Source organism: Lacerta agilis, chromosome 10 (assembly GCF_009819535.1).
Source record: "Lacerta agilis isolate rLacAgi1 chromosome 10, rLacAgi1.pri, whole genome shotgun sequence".
Taxonomy (NCBI): domain Eukaryota; kingdom Metazoa; phylum Chordata; class Lepidosauria; order Squamata; family Lacertidae; genus Lacerta; species Lacerta agilis.
The window spans coordinates 7,853,979-7,874,220 of record NC_046321.1 but is presented as its reverse complement, the minus strand read 5'-3'; the positions used below and the strand labels follow the sequence as shown (position 1 = coordinate 7,874,220).

General features: G+C 47.7%; 1 protein-coding gene across 1 annotated transcript in view; it reads left to right on the top strand.

Annotated features, from left to right (window-relative positions):
* The first annotated feature begins 717 nt into the window (after positions 1–717).
* ITIH5 (inter-alpha-trypsin inhibitor heavy chain 5) overlaps positions 718–20,242 on the top strand; it is a 48,057-nt gene continuing 28,532 nt past the window's right edge. The window contains exons 1-5 of the mRNA XM_033162806.1: positions 718–886; positions 13,026–13,070; positions 14,805–14,968; positions 16,895–16,996; positions 19,561–19,811. Coding sequence (XP_033018697.1) covers positions 767–886; positions 13,026–13,070; positions 14,805–14,968; positions 16,895–16,996; positions 19,561–19,811 — 682 coding nt within the window. The 5' untranslated portion in view covers positions 718–766. The remainder of the gene's footprint in view (positions 887–13,025; positions 13,071–14,804; positions 14,969–16,894; positions 16,997–19,560; positions 19,812–20,242) is intronic.

Genomic DNA, 20,242 nt, shown 5'->3' with positions numbered 1-20,242 from the left:
GGACCAGGGATGAGAAAATCTGTCAATACCAGTTTCTCATTTCCCCCCCAAATTCAGCTTTCCACACTTCCCCACCGGTTTTTTAAAAGCCACCATGAAAATTCAGCAGCAGCTTTGCGCCACGCAAACATCTTTTTGAAATCCGCTTTGCACGTCTTTGCAAGCCGTTCCCCTCCCCACAAGACAATGCATGTTTGCGTGCCATTGTCCACAATATAGTCGTTTGTACGCATGCACCGCATATGCATTCCTGCACGCATTCCTTGGCACTGCAAAATTTGGAGAAGCGTGAATTTTGGTGGCCAGCCCGGTTTTTGGCTCGTGCGCTCTTTAGCAAAGCGCAGAACAGGTGGGTTCACCTTTAAATGCGAACTGAATTGAATCATCACCCCCACCCCACCCCACCCCCACTATCTGGGACTGAGCTGAATCTGCAAGAAATGAAACCCGGAATCTTGGCCGAAGCAAGTGGAGCTCCTGAGCGACTGGACTTTATCAGGAAACCCAGCAAGATCAGCTTGTGTTTCCCTTTCTGGTAAATTAAACTTGAGCGAGGAAACCCCCGGGCTTGGCTATGAACTCTGGCAAAGGGGTTGGGTCCAGGGGAGGAGAGAAGGGCGAGGCGAGAAGCCAAGCAGACTGCTGTCAGATGCTTTCCCCATCTCAGTAAGCTGCAGGCTGAAGCCGCAGCAAATACCACCTCCCCCCCCAAACTTTCCCATCATCTCCCACCCAGTTCCTCTAATTTTGGGTCGTGTTTTCCACCATGATCTGGCTGGTGTGGCTTTGCTGTAGTCTCTCGGCCGTTTCTGCACAGCAAGATCCCGAACTCCTAGCCAGGGACCTAGAAGAAGCTGAGATTTTGGATTACAACCTCATCGACAATGTAAGATATAATAATAATAATAATAATAATAATAATAATAATAATAATAATAATAATAAATAGTTTTATTACTGCTGTGGGTTTTTGTGGCCAGCATATAGGAGAATGTTAACGGGCAGTGGGTGGAATAACTGGGAAAGGGTGTGTGGAGCTCAGATCCTGTGACTTGAGGAGCAATCTGACATAATTTAGCAAGCAAAGCTTTTCTCCTAGCCCAGTGGGTAAAAGGTCCGCTGGTTTTCTTCCTGTGTGTCCAGCTGCTGCTAAAATAAAAGGGTGGGGTAGCTGGAAAAAAATTAAAAAGCAGCAAGCTTATTTAAAGAAAAGACCTTCGCAAGCGTCCCTTATAAGCAAGGTTGGCATTTGTAGCCTCCAAAAGGGCTCCCTTGTCTTATAACAAGATTTCTATGTGAAATGCAGACAGCTTCTCCTATTTCTTGCAGAACCATAGAATTGTAGAGTTGGAAGGGACCACAGAGGATCATCTAGTCCAACCCCCCCGCAATGCAGGAATCTCAGCTAAAGAAAACCCTGACTTTGGAGGGGTGATAGCTACACCTGGCAAATATATAAACCAATACGCACACCTAAGGTGCAGGAGAGGACCCCATTCTTGAAGGCTGGATTTGACAGCCCTGCTTAAACATGAATGATGGCCACCCCAGGTAGCTAAATAAAGCCTCCCTTTTCAACTGCAGTATACTTTGGTACTGAGGACAAACAAGGCAGGACGTCCATCACCCGGCTTGGATGCTTCCTGTAGCCCTCTCTGCTTGCTTAATATAGTTTCCTTGCCTCTCAGTTTTATTCTGTGGTAAAGGATAACTGAGATATAATCTGTTATACTGTGATTCTTTTTTGGGGGTGGGGTTTGCTGTAAATTGCCCTGCAACCCATCCTGATGATGGACATTTTGGAATTTCAATCATTGTGGCTCGACAGAATACTAGGCTTCAGCTGTAATCCTATGCACACTTACTCAAGAGAGAGTAAGGCCCACTCAGCCTGATGAGACTTTCTCCCAGGTAGACATAGGACTGTACTGTAAATAGACCTTTGGTCTGAACTAGGAAGGCTGTCCTTCCATTCCCAACTCTCTCAGAAGCCAAGGTGAGAATGCTCAAATATCCCTTCGTCCGTCTTGGGGTTGCACCTCGCCCCTTCGGACAATTTCGAGGTGCTATCTCTGGAACGCGGGTGGCGCTGTGGGTTAAGCCACAGAGCCTAGGGTTTGTCAGCGGTTCGAATCCCCGCAACGGGGTGAGCTCCCGTTGCTCGGTCCCTGCTCCTGCCAACCTAGCAGTTCAAAAGCACGTCCAAGTACAAGTAGATAAACAGGTACCACTCTGGCGGGAAGGTAAACGGCGTTTTCGTGTGCTGCTCTGGTTTCGCCAGAAGCGGCTTAGTCATGCTGGCCACACGACCCGGAAGCTGTGCGCCGGCTCCCTCGGCCAGTAATGCGAGATGAGCGCCGCAACCCCACAGGCGTTCGCGACTGGACCTAATGGTCAGGGGTCCCTTTACCTTTACCCATCTCTGGAATCCACGGGTTGTTTTTTCAGCTTCTGTCTCATATTTCCATAGATTCTCTGTGTTTTGTTTGGGGCCTTGTGCAAAGCGAGAGGCGTTTTGTCCTTTACACCGCAGGAACACCTAACTAAACAAGCCTGAGGAATTCACTAGGAAATCCTGGGTTGAACGGCAGGTGAGAGGCAAACACAGAGAACAAAAGGAAATAGCAATTTTTACCGTGGGGGGGGGGGATAGCTTCAGAGTGATCTGGAGGTGAGATGCAGGTAAGGGGAGGTATCAAGGGAGGGGCACTTAACCCAGGTTCTCCGGAGGCTATTGGACACAAAGTCCCATCAGCCCCAGCCAGCAAGGGCAACAGGCAGGGAATGATGGGAGTTGGAGTCCAATTGCACCTGGAGGGCCCACCTGCAGGTTGCCCACCAGAGGCTTAACCCTTTCCATGCCCACTGCTTTCCCTCTGCAATTCTGCCGCTGGCCACAGGGGCAGTTTTCAATATGTTTTACCTATGCATCTTTCGAAACAAAATAGGAAATTCTTTCCAGTAGCACCTTAGAGACCAACTGAGTTTGTTCTTGGTATGAGCTTTCGTGTGCATGCACACTTCTTCAGATACACACTTCTGAAGATACACACTTCTGAAGATACACACATCTGAAGAAGTGTGCATGCACACGAAAGCTCATACCAAGAACAAACTCAGTTGGTCTCTAAGGTGCTACTGGAAAGAATTTCCTATTTTGTTTTGACTATGGCAGACCAACACGGCTACCCACTTGTAACTGGAACTATGCATCTTTCGTTAGGGGGGTGGGGGGATGACTCCATTTGGGGGAACAGCTGAAAAGAGAGCTTGAAGTACAACAGCAGCAGGCCGGGCAAGGGTTAAGCAATCCTTATCCTCCCGGCTGCTTAAGGCAGCCACTTACACATCACCAAAAATTTGGGAACTGATCACAGAAAGAAGGCATAGGTCTGCAGACATTTTGCGTACCCTAATTTATATTTATCAATGCACATTTGACATTGATGGCTGTGGGTGACATCTGGTTAACATCCATTGTTCTACTTTGCCCAGTTGGCATCAAACCCATGACAGGGCCTTCTCAGTGGTGGCTCCCCATCCACGGAATGCCCTCCCTCTTGAGGTGCGTCTCCCTCCCTCATTATTGGCTTTCAGGAGTGAATTCAAAAACATCCCTGCTTACCCCAGGCATTTGGTGACTGGAAGATACCGCCCCCTGGCAAGCCTGAAATCACGGACTGAGAAAATATGGTCACATTTAACCTTCTTTTTAAAATGTTGTTAATCATATTGCAATTGATGTGTTTGCCGCCTTCGATGCCCTTGAGAGGAAGGGCGGGATACAAACTGAATAAAATATTATATAACTGCAGTAGAAACAGAATGCACTTCACCATGGCGGGTAAAGGATGTGCCTCTGAGCTTCTCGTCCAGCAGCTCACTGTCAATGGGCAACTTCCAAGGCTCCTCCTGCTTCCTTTTCTTAACGACTCATTATCATTAAACCAGCCCTGGGCCACATTCTGGCATTCAAAGTGTTATCATGTCCCTTTAAACAGCCGTGGCTCCCCCCAAAGGATTCTGGGAGCTGTAGTTTATTAAGGGTGCTAAGAAGCCCCTGGTCCCCTTACAGAGCTTTGATTCTCAAAATTCCCTGGGAAGAAGGATTTATCGTTAAACCACTCTGGAAACGGTAGCCCCGAGAGAGAAATAAGATGTCTCTTGATGTATGCTGTTGTCAATAGGCAGGGAGTTCCAAAGTGAATAAGCTGCCCTAGGAAATGATCAATTTCTTACAACCTCAGAGAGTGAGGGTTATGTGGCACCTGTCTCCCATTTTTTTGTTGTTCTGAAAACTTTGGGGTGCTCCCCAGCATACAAATACTCCCTGGTGTGTGTGTGTGAGAAAGAGAGAGAGAGAGAGAGAGAGCGCAGCAATTTTGTTTACATGAGCAACAGCACTCATGCTTGGACACTGGAAACAGAAGGAAGAATGCTGGCAGGGAAGCATTTGTTGCATTTTAAGGGAAGAGCAAACATTACCTGAATGGTTCCATACCATTAAAAAAAGTAAAAGTACTCCTGACCATTAGGTCCAGTTGCGGACTGCTCTGGAGTTGCGATGCTCATCTCGCTCTATAGGCCAAGGGAGCCGGCGTTTGTCTGCAGACAGCTTCCGGGTCATGTGGCCTTTTGTGGTTGTTCAGTCGTGTCCGACTCTTCGTGACCCCATGGACCAGAGCACGCCAGGCACCCCTATCCTTCACTGCCTCTTGCAGTTTGGCCAAACTCATGTTAGTAGCTTCGAGAACACTGTCCAACCATCTCATCCTCTGTCGTCCCCTTCTCCTTGTGCCCTCCATCTTTCCCAACATCAGGGTCTTTTCTAGGGAGTCTTCTCTTCTCATGAGGTGGCCAAAGTACTGGAGCTTCAACTTCAGGATCTGTCCTTCTAGTGAGCACTCAGGGCTGGTTTCTTTAAGAAATGATAAGTTTGATCTTCTTGCAGTCCATGGGACTCTCAAGAGTCTCCTCCAGAACCATAATTCAAAAGCATCAATTCTTCGGCGATGTGGCCTTTAGGGTACAGTTAATGCAACTAAAGTTGTTTACAGTGTATACATCAAAGACAAGGAACCGAAACTATGGAACTCCCTTCCACAGGACGCAATGACAGCCACCAACCTGGATGGCTTTGAAACAGGATTAGACAACGTCATGGAGGAAAGAGCTACCAATGGTTATTTGCCACGGTGGCTCTGCTTTGCCTCCACAGTAGTGCTTCTGAATACCAGTTTCTGGAAACCGCAGGAGGGGAGAGGGCTCTTGTGTTCGAATCCTGCTTGCGGGCTTCCCACAGACATCTGGCTGGCCGCTGTGAGGAAAGGATGCTGGACTAGATGGGCCATTGGCCTGATCCTGCAGGCTCTTCTCATGTTCTTATATCCCCACCTCCAGATGTTCTTGGACTCCAACTCCCATCGTCTCCAGCCAGCCTGGTCAGTGGGGAGGGAGGATGAGAGCCGAATTCCAGCAACATCTGAAAGGCTACAGGTCAATGTGGATTGCTTGAAATAGTTTTACAGAACTCTGTTTCCTATTTGCAATATTTTGGAATCTGGACCCAGGTTTCCCCAGCCCAGTCGAGAGGACTTTACTCCCCCAGGTTCATTCTATATTTAAGTCGGAGAAGCATTTCCAAATCCAGGGGATTTCTCTGCAATCAAAACGGGTTGCAGAACTACATTTGAGAGATCGGCTTAGTTGCTGGCTGGGCGGGAGACCTTGCGAAGGAATGACTTGGCTGTGGGATATATTGACGTCATTCACTTTTTCCGCCCCCGGGGCAGAAATCAACAAATGCCCGCACTTGTTGCCAGGGGTTGTTGTGGTAGCGCTGGTTAACATCATCTGTTCCAGCGAGAGGTTTATAAAGCTGTCAGCCCGGCATGCTGCATTGCTCACATGCCCTTCCTGTGGGTTATTGCTTCGCAAGGACATAAATGCAATCTGCAAGAAGGTCCGGCAATGGCGCTTTCCACACATCTGCTCTGCAGGTCTTGTTTCTTAGCAGAAAGTTCTACAGAAAGGGCCACTGGCTAACCAGGCACAAGCCAAACTGCTGATGGGTCTGCCCTCTGGGGTTTTTCATTGGAGAATTTTTATCTATTTATTAATGACATTTTACTGCATTACGCATATTTGTTGTTGTTTAGTCATTTAGTCGTGTCCGACTCTTCGTGGCCCCATGGACCAGAGCTCGCCAGGCACTCCTGTCTTCCACTGCCTCCCACAGCTTGGTCAAACTCATGTTAGTAGCTTATATTGTATTTAAAACACAGCTTTTTTCCAAGAAGCTCATAGTGGGGCACATGGTCCCCCCCCCTTATTAAATCCCCACAACAACCCTGTGAGGTAGGTTAGGCTGAGAAACAGCGTCTGGCCCAACGTCACCCAGCTGAGTTTCATTTCCGAGTAGGGATTTGAACCTGGGTCTCCCAAGTCGTATCCCTACACTGTAACCACTACACTGCACTATCATGATAACTTGTTAAGTGCACATTTTCACATGCACAAGACCTGCTTCAGATTCTAAAAAACCTTTAAAACAAGGGTGTTGTGCTTCAGCCATGTGTGTGTGTGTGTGTGTGTGTGTGTGTGTGAATGTGGGCCCCCAGGCCACACTATACGGCCCTCAGAACCTTCCCAGGGCCACAGACATCTCTCTGGGCTACAGCCCCCGTCAGCACTTCTCGGATCTCTTCTCCAGTGCATTGGTCTGGTTGCAATTATAATTATAAATATATTTAGATCCCACCTTTCTTCCAAGTTGGCAGTTTATAACATTTAAAAACATCATCATAGAGCACAGGGAAATAAAAATAAACTAGCTAAAAACAGCAGTGGCATGTGTTCCGGACCTGAGAAAACATCTCTTGCTTGCCTATACTGAGGAGGGAGTGTGACTTTTGCATGGTTGGGATGTAGCCTGCTGTACAAATGTATCTTGTTTGTTCCTTCCACTTTTGCCTCTGGTCACGACCACCCTTGGCATAATGCAGTCCTGGGAGGGCTGGTGTCAGGGTGGGTGTCAGGAGCAGGTCAGCAATAACTCACATGGTGCCAGTGAAGTTCTCTCTCTTTATTCAAAGAAACAAACAATCCAGGAGTCATCCAGGCCTAGTGAGCACAGCAACTCTTCTCGGCAGGTCTTGCCCCAACGAGTCAGTTGCAAAGAATGAAGTCTCCTCCTCTACAGGTTCCTTCCAATCTGAGGCTCCTTCGTCTTGCCTGTCTTTGCTCCGCTCTCTTCATACCTCTTTGGGTTCTGGGAGACCCGGCGGAAGGGAGCTGGTCGCTGCAGGGAGGGGAGACAGCCTGGCTTCCTGACCAGCCTGACTCATTTCTGCCTCTTGGCCTCCCTCTAATAATAATAATTTATTATTTATACCCCAGCCACTCTGGGCGGCTTCCAACAAAATACTAAAATACAGTAGTCCATCAAACATTAAAATCTTCCCTAAACAGGGCTACCTTCAGATGTCTTCTAAAAGTCTGGTAGTTGTTGTTCTCTTTGACATCTGGTGGGAGGGCATTCCACAGGGCGGGTGCCACTACCAAGAAGGCCCTCTGTCTGGTTCCCTGTATCTTGGCTTCTCACAGTGAGGGAACTGCCAGAAGGCCCTCAGTGCTGGACCTCAGTGTCCGGGTAGATCAATGGGGGTGGAGACGCTCCTTCAGATATACTGGACCGAGGCCATTTAGGGCTTTAAAGGTCAGCACCAACACTTTGAATTGTGCTCGGAAATGTACCTCTGCTTCTGCCTCTGCTTCTGGACTGCTCTCTGCCACAGACTCTTCCTGCTCACTAAGCCCTTTGCCTCTTCAGCTTCCTCCTCCTCCCAGTCTGCTCCCTCTTCTCCCTCTGACCACTCAATCCCTCTTCTCCCTCTGACCACTCAATCCCCTGGCTCCAAGCCTTCCTCCCTTGGGGTTCCCCAGCTGGTGTCTCCCACCATTCCTCTGCTTCCAGCCAATCTATGATAGCTGACCATGAGGGAATGTGGTCAGTAGAGGGTAATAATAATAATAATAATAATAATAATAATAATAATAATAATAATTTATTTGTAGCCTGCCCATCTGGCTGGGTCTCCCCAGCCACTCTGGGCAGTGTCCAACAAATAGTCCATTAGGGCAAATGGGTCAGTGCCCCAACAGCCTCAGGCTGTCCTCACCTGCCAATCTTCTTTCTTACAACCAGTTCCGAAGGTGGCCTTGGCTGTTGGCTTCCTCCTCCTTGGTTTTCAGTGTTGCACTAGTAGAACTCAGCAGGAATGTGGATGAGAACAAAGCTAGATCTAGTCAGCTCTGCCTGCCCTTGGCTCCTGTTCCCCCTACTGTTGGGCTCCCTTCCTTCCACCCTACCAGTTCCAATAGGCACCAGCCGCAAATGGAGGTAGCCCTCCCCCCACCCTCATTGAGTCAAATCGCTGGAAAGAAAATGAATGAAGGTGCCATACTTTGCACCAAAATCACTTCCATTCTGAGTCTGCAAGAGAATGGTGGAGACAGATGCAGAGGAGGTCATATGTGTTTTGACGCTGGGGAATGCGTGACTTAGCTCCAGCATCTTGGCATTCCAGCCTCCATGTAAACAGTCATAAAAATCTCATTTCTGGGAGGCAAATCAGCAGATATAAATTGACAGCAAGGAAAATTGTAGGGTGGGTGGGAGGCAAAATATACCCTTACATTCCTGAAGTTCCTGTTCCTTTTCACCAGGGAAAGGGGAAAGGGCTTATCATTCACTTTTAAGAGGGGGATTCTGTAGAAACACTTTCCCTGAACACAATCCTTTCTTCCTTGCCAGAACATTGCACATAATTATGAGAAATTCAGATTGCATCCTTATCAGGAAGAGCTTCCTGACAGTAAGCTGTTGGGAACAAACTCCCTCGGGAGGTTGTGGACTCTCCTTCCTTGGAGGTTTTTAACCAGAGAGTGGATGGCCATCTGTCATGGATGCTTCTGTTGAAATTCTTGCATTGCAGGTGGTTGGACTAGATGACCCTCGGGGTCCCTTCCAACTCTCTTTGATTCTATTATTCTAACCTCTGCTTAAAAACCTCTGAGGACGGAGAGTCCATCACTTTCCGAGGGTGTCCGTTTCACAGTCCAACAGCTCTCACTGTCTAAATCCATATAATCCAATGTTCCTATATTAGTGCCTCTGTTTTGGGGCCTGCCATTAAGAAGAGTTTGGATTTGATATCCCGCTTTTCACTACCCGAAGGAGTCTCAAAGCGGCTAAAATTCTCCTTCCCCTTCCTCCCCCACAACAAGCACTCTGTGAGGTGAGCGGGGCTGAGAGACTTCAAAGAAGTGTGACTAGCCCAAGGTCACCCAGCAGCTGCATGTGGAGGAGCGGGAAATCGAACCCCGTTCACCAGATTACGAGTCTACCGCTCTTAACCACTATACCACACTAGCTCTCCATCCTAGTTACAATCCTCCTCCTAGTTACAACCGCTGAGACCAAGCAGGAGAGAACTGACAAGGCAGTACCACCCCCTGGGCTGGTTGCAAGCAAGAAGGCAGGCAGCTGGCTGAGAGCAGAATGAGGTGGTGGGGCAGCCCCCCTAGGGTTGCCATGGGTTGAAGAGCAAAAAAAAGAGGACACATTTGCAGACTTCTACTTTTAACTACCGCAGAGCCGTCTTAGAGGGATCGGCCGCCGTGGCACAGCGATCCCTCGGCGCCCCCGGTGTGCCTCCTCTCCGCCTGCCTCGGGAGGGGGGATGGATGAGCGGAGGATGAGGGGCGTGGCACTGGAGCAGCATGGGGCTTTGTGCGCCCTTCCCAGCACTCCAGCTGGGGCTCCAGAGGGCAGCCGGTGTGCGAGCGCCCGCCTGCCCGTGGGGGCGGGTTGGGGAGGGGGCGCCCGGTATGCCGGTGGGCTCACGGGGGCGCCCCTGGGGGGCCCGGCGCCCAGGTGCGCCGCGCCTCCCAACCCCTATGGTGAGATGGCCCTGAACTACCGATCTCTATATCAACTCTACCCATGAAAAAGAGGACATGTCCTGGAAAAAGAGGACACATGGCAACCATTCAGTGAATGGACCAGCCTCCATTGCTACATGCGTCAGCTAAAAGCAACTGTCCGAGTTAGCTTCCTACGTAGGAGAAAGCCGTCCTTCAGATCCCATTCAGGACCTTAAATACTAAGACCAGAAAGTTGAATTGTGCTTGGAAATGGGCTGGCAATCACCCAACTGGATTGAGAACTGGCGAGATGCCTTCTGTTCAGCTAGCTACAGTCAACGGTCTTGCTGCAGTTAAAGCCAGCATGCTGTAGTCAGTGCCGGATTTACGTATAAGCTAAACAAGCTATAGCTTAGGGCCCCACTCTCTTGGCCCCCCACCCAAACCACTATTAATATACTTCTTCTTAACTGTATTTCAGTTCAACAATACCTTGATAAAATACACACTTCGTATTTTGTGCAAATGGCTTTAGATACCTATTAGGTCCATAAATTACCATATAGCATATATTCGACATGAAAAAAACAGTGACAATTTGTTGTTGACAATGGACAGCCGGACATATAAAGGGCCCCATTACCTTCAGTAGCTTAGGGCCTCTTCAAACCTAAATCCGCCCCGGGTGTAGTAGTGGACAACTATTATTATTACTATTATTATTTATTAAATTTGTATACCGCCCCCCATCCACAGATCTCCAGGACCTGGGAGAGACTAGGGTTCAAATCTACACCCGGCCATGAAGCTCTCTGGGTGATCTTGGCCCAACCACTCATTCTCAGTCTAACCTACCTCACAGGGTTGTGGTGAGGATAAACCCCCCCACCTTGAGCTCCTTGGAGAGAAAAAGCGGGATATAAGTGCATTCTCCTTGGAGAGAAAAAGCGGTATATAAGAGCCAGTCTGGTGTAGTGGTTAAGAGCGGTGGACTCATAATCTGGTGAACCGGGTTCGATTCCCCGCTCCTCCACATGCAGCTGCTGGGTGACCTTGGGCTAGTCACACTTCTCTGAAGTCTCTCAGCCCCACTCACCTCACAGAGTGTTTGTTGTGGGGGAGGAAGGGAAAGGAGAATGTTAGCCGCTTTGAGACTCCTTCGGGTAGTGATAAAGCGGGATATCAAATCCAAACTCTTCTTCCTAAATAAATAAATATGAAAACATCTCAGAAACAACAGCTATTCCAAGGGCAGTCCCATGTATAACAGATCAGAGGGGTCTTATCTGTATTTTACCAGAGCATGGATCGCAGTAGCACAGCTGCAACCGTGACTTACAAAATTCCAGAAGGTTCCCTGCACAGCTCTCTCTCTCTCTCTCTCTCTCTCTCTCTCTCTCTGTGTGTATACACTTTATGGGGATAGCTTGGCTTTGCGCCAAGGACCATGCATTCCTTCGCTTGACTGCTGCACGTTCCAGCATTCAAACCAGGACACAACCCGGCGATAACTTGGCAATACAATCAAAATTCCATTTCGCAGCTTTGTCCTGTGAATTTGTTTGCCTTCAAGTGCACGTTGTGTGTGTGTGGTTGTATAAATATCAGGAGAACTTGACGGTTAAACAAGCAATCGCTCGGTACAAAACTGTCCGTGACCGCAACCGTTCATTTCTCAGTTAAAACGATTTCTTTCCTACACCAGGGATTGCCAATGTGGTACCCATGAGCTCAGTGATGCCTGCAGGAAGCCTGTTGGCAAGACTTGGGCACAAGAGCCCTCTCCCCTCCTGTGATTCACAGCAACTGGTATTCAACTGGGGAGGCAGAGCAGAGCCGTCATGGCTAGGAGACATTGCTAGAACTCTCCCCCATGAATTAGTCTTATCCTCTTTTAAAGGGTGGTGGCAATCACTGCCTCCTGTGGGTGTGAGTTCCACAGTTTAACACTGCGCTGCGTGAAGTAGGACTTTCTTCTAGCTGTCCTGAATCTTCCAACATCCAGCCTCTTTGGCTGTCCATGAGTCCTAGTGTTATTAGAGAAGGAGAAAGACTTGCGCTATTATGCTTTCTTCATGCCATGCATAATTTGTGCAAACTTCCATTATGTTTCTTCTTGCTCACTTTTCCTCTAAACTAAAAATTCCAACACGGGGCATCCATCCCTTGCAGAGAAGGGCAAGAAATCTTCATTCCATAGTTCAGCTGGTAGAACATGAGACTCTTAATCTTGGGAGACTCAGCTTCATTAGAAATATATATTAAAAAATTGTCCAGTAGCACCTTAGAGACTAACTAAGTTTGTTCTTGGTGTGAGCTTTCGTGTGCATGCACACGTCTTCAGATACACTGAAACAGAAGTCACCAGACCCTTATATATAGTGGGAGGGTGGGGTGGGGGTTTTCTCAGGAGGGTAGTAGGAGATGGGTGATCGACTCAATGGGTATGGAAAACCTGTTGACGACTGTTAACGACTGCAATTAGTCCTACAGGAAAAAGCAAGGGGTAGTATGCAGATGATTAGCATATGTAATAAGACAGGAATCCAATATCTCTATTAAGACCAGGTCTCTCCATAGTTTTCAGTTTATTGATAAGTTGTAATTCAGCAACTTCTCTTTCAAGTCTGTTTCTGAAATTATTTTTGAATTCTGAAACCAGCTGCGTTAGGTTTGTGTTTTTTTAAAAAAATGCGTTATAACACTGAGAAACCAGATGGCGCTGTGGAATCCCATCTTTTGGCAACGTGATTTCCCATTATGAGGTTAACAACACGTTTTCCTGAAAGCGTTTTTTTGATGTGTCTAGATCCAGCCAGGGTTGTGGGTTCAAGTCCCACGTTGGGCAAACAGATTCCTGCATTGCAGACTAGATGACCCCTGTGGCCCCTTCCAACTCTGTGCTTCTCTCCATCTTAGGCATGAAGAGCTCTCATTTTGCATGATACTTCATTGGTGTGATCTCTTTTTTGGCCTCCCTTTTGGCTGCCTTGTTAACATTCTTGATTTTCTTGCAACAAATCTTTCTTCGGCACCTGCTACGTTGTTTTTTTCTGAAAAGGAAGCCACGATGAATAACCGTGTCCCTGCCTTTACAGGTTGCTCGAAGAGTCCCAAGGCATAACCGGTTTCTGCAGAGATTGGTAGGTTCACAGTGCTTACTATTGCCCTACAAAAAGCAAGAAAAGAAAGGACGAGTCTGCAAGTTTGTTTGCTTGTTTTGTTCCTAATATTTCTAGGCTTCTTTTCACCGTAGATGGTCACAAAACAGTTCGCAGAACAATCCATGGATCAACTCATCCATCAAAGTAATAAGACGTTTAAAACAAACAAAAACTGCAGGTGAAAACATAAAGCACAACTTATTTAAGTCTCCTGCTGAAATGGAAAGGTCCTCATCAAGTAGCTGAAGTTCAAGAGGGGGGCTTGTCTGATCTTGGCTGGGAGAGAGCTGCACAGAATTGGGGCCACAACAGCTTCTGGTAGAGATAAGATGGACATCTAAACCATTGGGTGCAAGTAAAAGACACTCCCTCCGAGGATCTCAGTGATCGGTTAGGGAGATAAAGTCCTCAAGGTGTCCTGGACTCATGTTGTTAAGACATGCAGATTAATACAGGAACTTTGAACTTGGCTGGTAACTTGTGTGGAAGCTCTTAAGCGCCGGAGTTACAAGCCGGCAATATTCTGTGTTGCAACAGCAGAGGTCATTCAGTTTGTAGCTTAAGGGGTTAATTCTGTTAGTGTTAAACTCAACTAGCCAAGGGGGAAGGTGGGTGGAGGTATTGCTTGGCAACCAGACAGCATGACATGAGGCACTCCAATTGGCTGTGCAGTTCAGAAGGCGTTTCCTTCTCTATGCATCTACACCAGGGGTCAGCAACCTTTTTCAGCCGTGGGCCGGTCCACTGTCCCTCAGACCATGTGGTGGGCCGGACTATGTTTTGGGGGGAAAATGAACGAATTCCTATGCCCCACAAATAACCCAGAGATGCATTTTAAATAAAAGCATACATTCTACTCATGTAAAAACACCAGGCAGGCCCTACAAATAACCCAGAGATGCATTTTAAATAAAAGGACACATTCTACTCATGTAAAAGCACGCTGATTCTTGGACCGTTCACGGGCTGGGTTGAGAAGGCGATTGGGCCTCATCCAGCACACGGATGCCTACCCCTGATCTACACAGTCATGTGTGATTCAGTCATGCTCAAGTGGGGAGACACTTGTACTACAAACCTAAGGGTTTCAATATGTTTCTCGACTCCCATCAGCCCTTTCAGCATGGCCAGTGGAGCCAAGGGGGTTGTGCGATTTGTAGTCTTGCAAAACCTGGACCATCGCAGGTTCCCCATCCCTGGCTTACTATTAAGAAAACCTCAAAGCAGTTAAAAAAAAAAAAACTTTTAAAAAAACTGACAAGGGGAGGGAACATACATTGCAACCATTTGAAAAGGTGCAATTTAATCAGAAGATGCACATTTGGAAATAATTACGAGCGATTATGCCACACCCACTGGGGGTAGCAGAATATAGCAGGAGAAAGTTGGATATCCCTTCTGCTCGTAGCGTTTGGAGCCACCCGTCCGGAATCAATGATCTCCAGGAACGTGCCACGTCCTTGCTTCACCTTTCGTGAACGATTTGCAACTGCTGAGCAGAGCTCCCCGCCTTTCACAAACTTCCATTCACACCCAAGGAGACTCCAACACTCCTTTGGCCGTGGGCCTTTCATGCAGGGATTTGCTTGGCAGTCAGTTATGAATGAAAGCCGTTTGTAGTCGGGAAGAAACGCTCAGAGAGCTGTAATGGATCGCTGGAAGTGCATCGACACGTTGCGATGCCGCTAAGGAATGGCTGCTCTCTTCCAACAGGAGACCAGGCCCCGGATGTCTGAATTCTCTGTGAGATCCACAATCATTTCTCGCTATGCATTTACGACCATCTCCTGCACCTTGGTGAACAGCGGCTCGGAGCCCAGGGAAGGCCTGTTTGAGATGCAAATACCCATCACAGCCTTCATCTCCAATTTTACCATGTAGGTGAGAGGTTTTGCTGAGCTAGGTACCTGTGGCTAGGAATGAGGGATTTGGTTTGCATTTAAAGACAAGGCTAATTGGCCAAAGTGAGCCTCCAGGGTGATAGGGTCAAATTTCAAACTTTTAGGTTCTCACACATCTGTTTAATTTTATTTTAAGTCTTAAGCTGTTTGCTGTACAGTGGTACCTCGACTTACGAATTACTCGACATACGAATTTTTCAACTTATGAATGAAAAAAGTGCCTGCATGCCTACGAATTTTTTGACATCCGAACGACATCCATTGGCGGTTTTAGATGGGGTTTACTTGACTTACGAATTTTAGATGCGGTTTACTCGACTTGCGAATTTTTCCAAATTTTTCTTTTCCAATGCATTCCTATGGGGAAATCGCTTTTTTCGACTTACGAATTTTTCGACCTATGAATGTGCATTCGGAACAGATTAAATTCATAAATCGAGGTATCACTGTATATTGTTTTAAATGCATATTTTACTTTTGTGAAATCCGTCCCATATGTGCCTTTTGAGCTGGTTTATAACCGTAATAAACAAATGAATGAATGAATGACAAGCTTAACACATTTGCACTTTCTGAAATGATAACACTCCCCCCCCCAAAAAAAACCCCATCACACCAAATTTCTGGAATTTGATCTCGCAATAGAATGTAGGGATACCTTTTCATAAACGGTGGTACCTCGGCTTACGAACTTAATATATTTCGGAAGTGTGTTCTTAAACTGAAACCGTTCTTAAACTGAGGCGCGCTTTCCCTAACGAGGCCTCCCGCCGCCAGTGCCCTTCCACCGTTCGGATTCAGTTCTTAGACCGAGGTAAAGTTTGCAAACCGGGACACTATTTCCGGTTTTGCGGAGTTCGTAAACCAATTCGTTCTTAAACAGGACTGTTCTTAAGCCGAGGTACCACTGTGTATTGTGGTGAGATGTAGTGCATTTGGGTATTCCAGCATTTATATAAACTAGTTTTCCCCAAAGTTTTTTTTTCTGGGCCACTGCCTCCTCGGTTCCATAAACTCATCCCTAGTGCCCCCTACCCTATAAAAATCATTGTTCAGAATAGCATTTTGCATGACCCACTAAGGACGATAACACAATAAAATGTAATAATTAATTGCACACCTTATCAAAACCCTCCAACAGTTTGCCTTTACCCCCCGATGGTGCAATCTTCCACTGCCTCTCGAGACACATGGATGCCAACCACATTCAGAATCCGATCCAAACTATTTAGTGTAATTATAATTCATCAAAACCGATGAACATTGATACCTGCTTTTCAAAGTCTGATAGTCAAGCACACCTCCAACATCTGCCTGGTACACCGTTGCTTCTTTTGTACCCCTCCCGGGTTACCCCACGGCCTCCCCCCAGCTCAGTTTGGGGACTCCCGACAGAAGCAGTCATATAACAGCATTCAAAAACACTCACCGTACTTATATAATCAATTTTCCCACTAGAAAGGAGATTTTTATGACCGTTTTGTATGAGGCTGGAATGCCCAGGTGTAAACTCGACCACTTGCGGTAGCCTACTTTGCAGAAACAGTCTTTAATTTGATGGTGAAGAACCTTAAGTGGGGAAAAGGTGGGGTGGGGAGAGTTTGAAATTGCCCATCAGCAGCAGGTGAAGAAGGCACACAGGTTAACCGGTCACAACCAACCCTCACAATGGTGAGATGCGATGCATCTGGGCATTCCAGCCTTCCTATAAAACAGTCATAAAAATCTCCTTTCTGGTGGAAAAAATATTTCAGGTTTTTTTTTTAAATGACAGTTTTATAGGAAGGTTGGAATGCCCACTCAGCTGCAGTGCATCTCACCACCACAAGGAAAGCTGTGGCTGGCAGAATCCACTTGATCCCATGCCCCTCCATGCTAATCTTCTCTCTTTCGTGGCTCCAGGGTCATCGGTGAGAGGGTTTACCACGGGGAAGTAATTGGGAAGGACCAGAAGTACGGGGGCACGGACAGAAAGAACAGATATTGGAGACCCACAGGTGACGGGTAGGTATTTCATAGAGAGGGGCAGACCTCCTGCAGTTTGATCTGTTCCAGGTCTTACATGGGGGACTCGAGGCATCTCATCTGGTCTCTGGGTAGATTTTTAAGGAGGAATCCTGGCAAATTCATGTGGAAAGGCAAATGGGAGTGGATAAGGACTTGCAAGGCAAGGCAAGGATTTCACTGCTGCTGTTTCAAAGCTCGCCTGTTTCAAAGCTCCAGCGCCACGCCCCTCATCCCCCGCTCGCCCACCTCCCATCCCTCGGGGGATGAGGGGCGTGGCGCTGGAGCGGCGTGGGGCTTTGCGCGCCCTTCCCAGTGCTCCAGCTGGGGCTCCGGAGGGCGGCCGGCTTGCAGTGCCACGCCCCTCATCTCCCGCTTGCCCACCCCCCCTCCCGAGGGGCGGCCAGCGCGGGAGGGAGGTGGGCGGAGAGGCGCCCACCGGGGGCGCCGAGGGATCGTCGCGCCAGGGCGGCCGATCCCTTTAAGACGGCCCTGAGTGGCTTGCATGTGAGACTTCTTGCCACCATGCCTCAATGAAAACCTTCAAGGCAGGATTCGGGCACATTCCAGCCTGTCAATATCCTCATTAAATGGCGGTACACAGAAATGGATGCAGGACTCCAGGTGGGGTCTGACCAAGGCAGAATTGAGCGGTACGATTACTCCCCTTGACCTGGGCACTTCTGTTGACACAGCCTAGAATAGCATTAGCGTTGGTCCATCTCCTCAGCATTGTCTACACTGACTGGCAGCAGCTCTCCATGGATTTCAGACGGGAAATTCCCAGCCTGACCTGTAGATGTCAGGGATTAAACCCGAGACCTTCTGCATGCGAAACATGTAGGAATGGATCTAGGCACTAGGAGAGGATATATTATTTCATTATAATGCTTCCTTGCTCACATGAGTGAGATCAGCAGAGTACCATCCTTTGCAGCTTTAAACTTGGAAGCTAAAACAAGGATAATAATAATAATAATAATAATAATAATAATAATAATAATAATAATAATAAATTTATTATTTATATCCAGCCCATCTGGCTGGGTTTCCCCAGCCACTCTAGGTGGCTCCCAATAGAATATTAACATGATAAAACATCAAACATTAAAAACTTCTCGAAACAGGAGATGTTTTCTAAAAGTCAGGTAGTTGTTTATTTCCTTGACATCTGATGGGAGGGCGCCACTACCGAGAAGGCCCTCTGCCTGATTTAACCTTCCAGAAACAATAATCCAGGCTACTTTATGGCAAATTGGATTTCCCCTGTTATTATCCCTTTTCTCCCCCTTAAAAATAACCACACAGAAATTGTGTTGTGAAGAAAAGTAGCATTTACTTACATAAGCTAGGTCTCGAAGCAGCAGGAAAACAAAGGCAGGTTTATAATTACCATCCAAGTTACAGAAGTACAAAATCTGTGTTGGAAATGGTGTCTGAGCTGCCGAGCTCAGGCATGCACGTGTGGCATAGCTGTCAAGTTTCGGAATTGAAAATAAGGGATCAGCACCCTCACCTGTTCCGGGGACAGTCTACGGTTCTCAGGGACAGTCCACGCTGCGGTAATCCCCCCCAGGCTACAAATTAATTTACACCAGGAAAGAGCTCCCAGGAAATAGAAATCAGGGCAGAGAAAAGAAAGCACTTATTCATGCAGCACACGGTTAACCTCTGGAACTCCCTGCCGCAGGGAGCAGCGATGGCCACCAACTTGGATGGCTTTAGCAAAGGATTAGGCAAATTCATGCAGGAGGAGAGGACCACTGATGGCTTCTGGCCAGGTTGGCTCTGCTCTGCCTCCAGTTAGGGGCAGCAATGCTTAATCTGAGCATCTCTTGCCGAGAAACATTCGTCTATTTTATCTTCTTCTTTATATATCTGTCTGCCTGTCTGTTTGTTATTAGGTATTTATATTCCACCTTTTACTCCAAGGAGCTCCCTGGTCCTAGTCCTCATTTAATCCCCACAACAGTCCTGTGAGGTAGGCAGGCAGGCAGGGCTGAGAAATGCAGGGACCCAAGGGGTCCCCGGACTCCAACTCTCCTTCCCGGAAATAAGGGAAATTTAAGGGATATCAACAATAAGGGATAGCAGTGGGAAGCGGCTTGGAATAAGGGAGTTTCCTGCAAAAAAAGGGAGACTTGACAGCTATGACGTGTGGTCAGCTTGGAGGCATGAGGAAGAAAAAGAGAGATGCCCAGGCAGGAAGGAAATATGTAGTGTTACAGCTTCCTCCCAAGGCAGACAAAGAAAGCGATCTCACAGAGTTCTCTTTAGCAATTTTTACAGGAAAGCTCTGTGAGCTTCAGCCCCTTCACGTGCCTATCTGGCAAACTTTGAATTGTTGGTTTGACTGCAATGAAGGCCCACAAAACAGGTGCTGTACCATTGAGCTGTGGTTGCTTTGATGGCTACCGCCTCCTCCTGGCTTTTGAGGCCTATATCAACCAAAGTAGTCTCCTTTCCGCCCTACTGCATCTGTGGGGGATGAGGTGCTAAGTACATGAAAACATGCGCCCTATTGAAACCCACCTGCTAACTGCACCTTTGAATTCTCCTGGTAGGGAAAACAGAGTTGAGACATTCAAAGCCTCCGGAACAATTCCCCGGAAAACAGAAGCCGTCTTCCTGCTGCACTACGAGGAGCTTTTGCAGAGACGGTTGGGGAAGTATCAGTACACGGTCAGCATCCGGCCTCAGCAGCTGGTAGGGAAGTTACGGGTGGAGGTGAACATTCTTGAAAATTCGGGCATCGTCTCTCTGGAAGTCCTGCCTCTCCAAAACAGCAAGAGCAGGGGCAATGGGAGCAGCGGAGGTGAGTAGAACTTAACACGGGGGCAAGGAACGCTTTTCAGCCAAGGGCCAAATTCCGTTCTAGGCAATCTTGCAGGGGCCAGGTGAAAGAGTTTGGATTTGATATCCCGCTTTATCACTACCCGAAGGAGTCTCAAAGCGGCTGACATTCTCCTTTCCCTTCCTCCCCCTCAACAAACACTCTGTGAGGTGAGTGGGGCTGAGAGACTTCAGAGAAGTGTGACTGGCCCAAGATCACCCAGCAGCTGCATGTGGAGGAGCGGGGAAGCGAACCCGGTTCACCAGATTACGAATCTACCGCTCTTAACCACTACACCACACTGTGGAGGAGGAGGGCATGGCCAGAAGCAACCAATGTAACTTTTATCTCTGTACGGTGGGCTAGTTTCTTCATCCAGGCAAGCAAGAGGCACCATCGGAGTACAATGACAC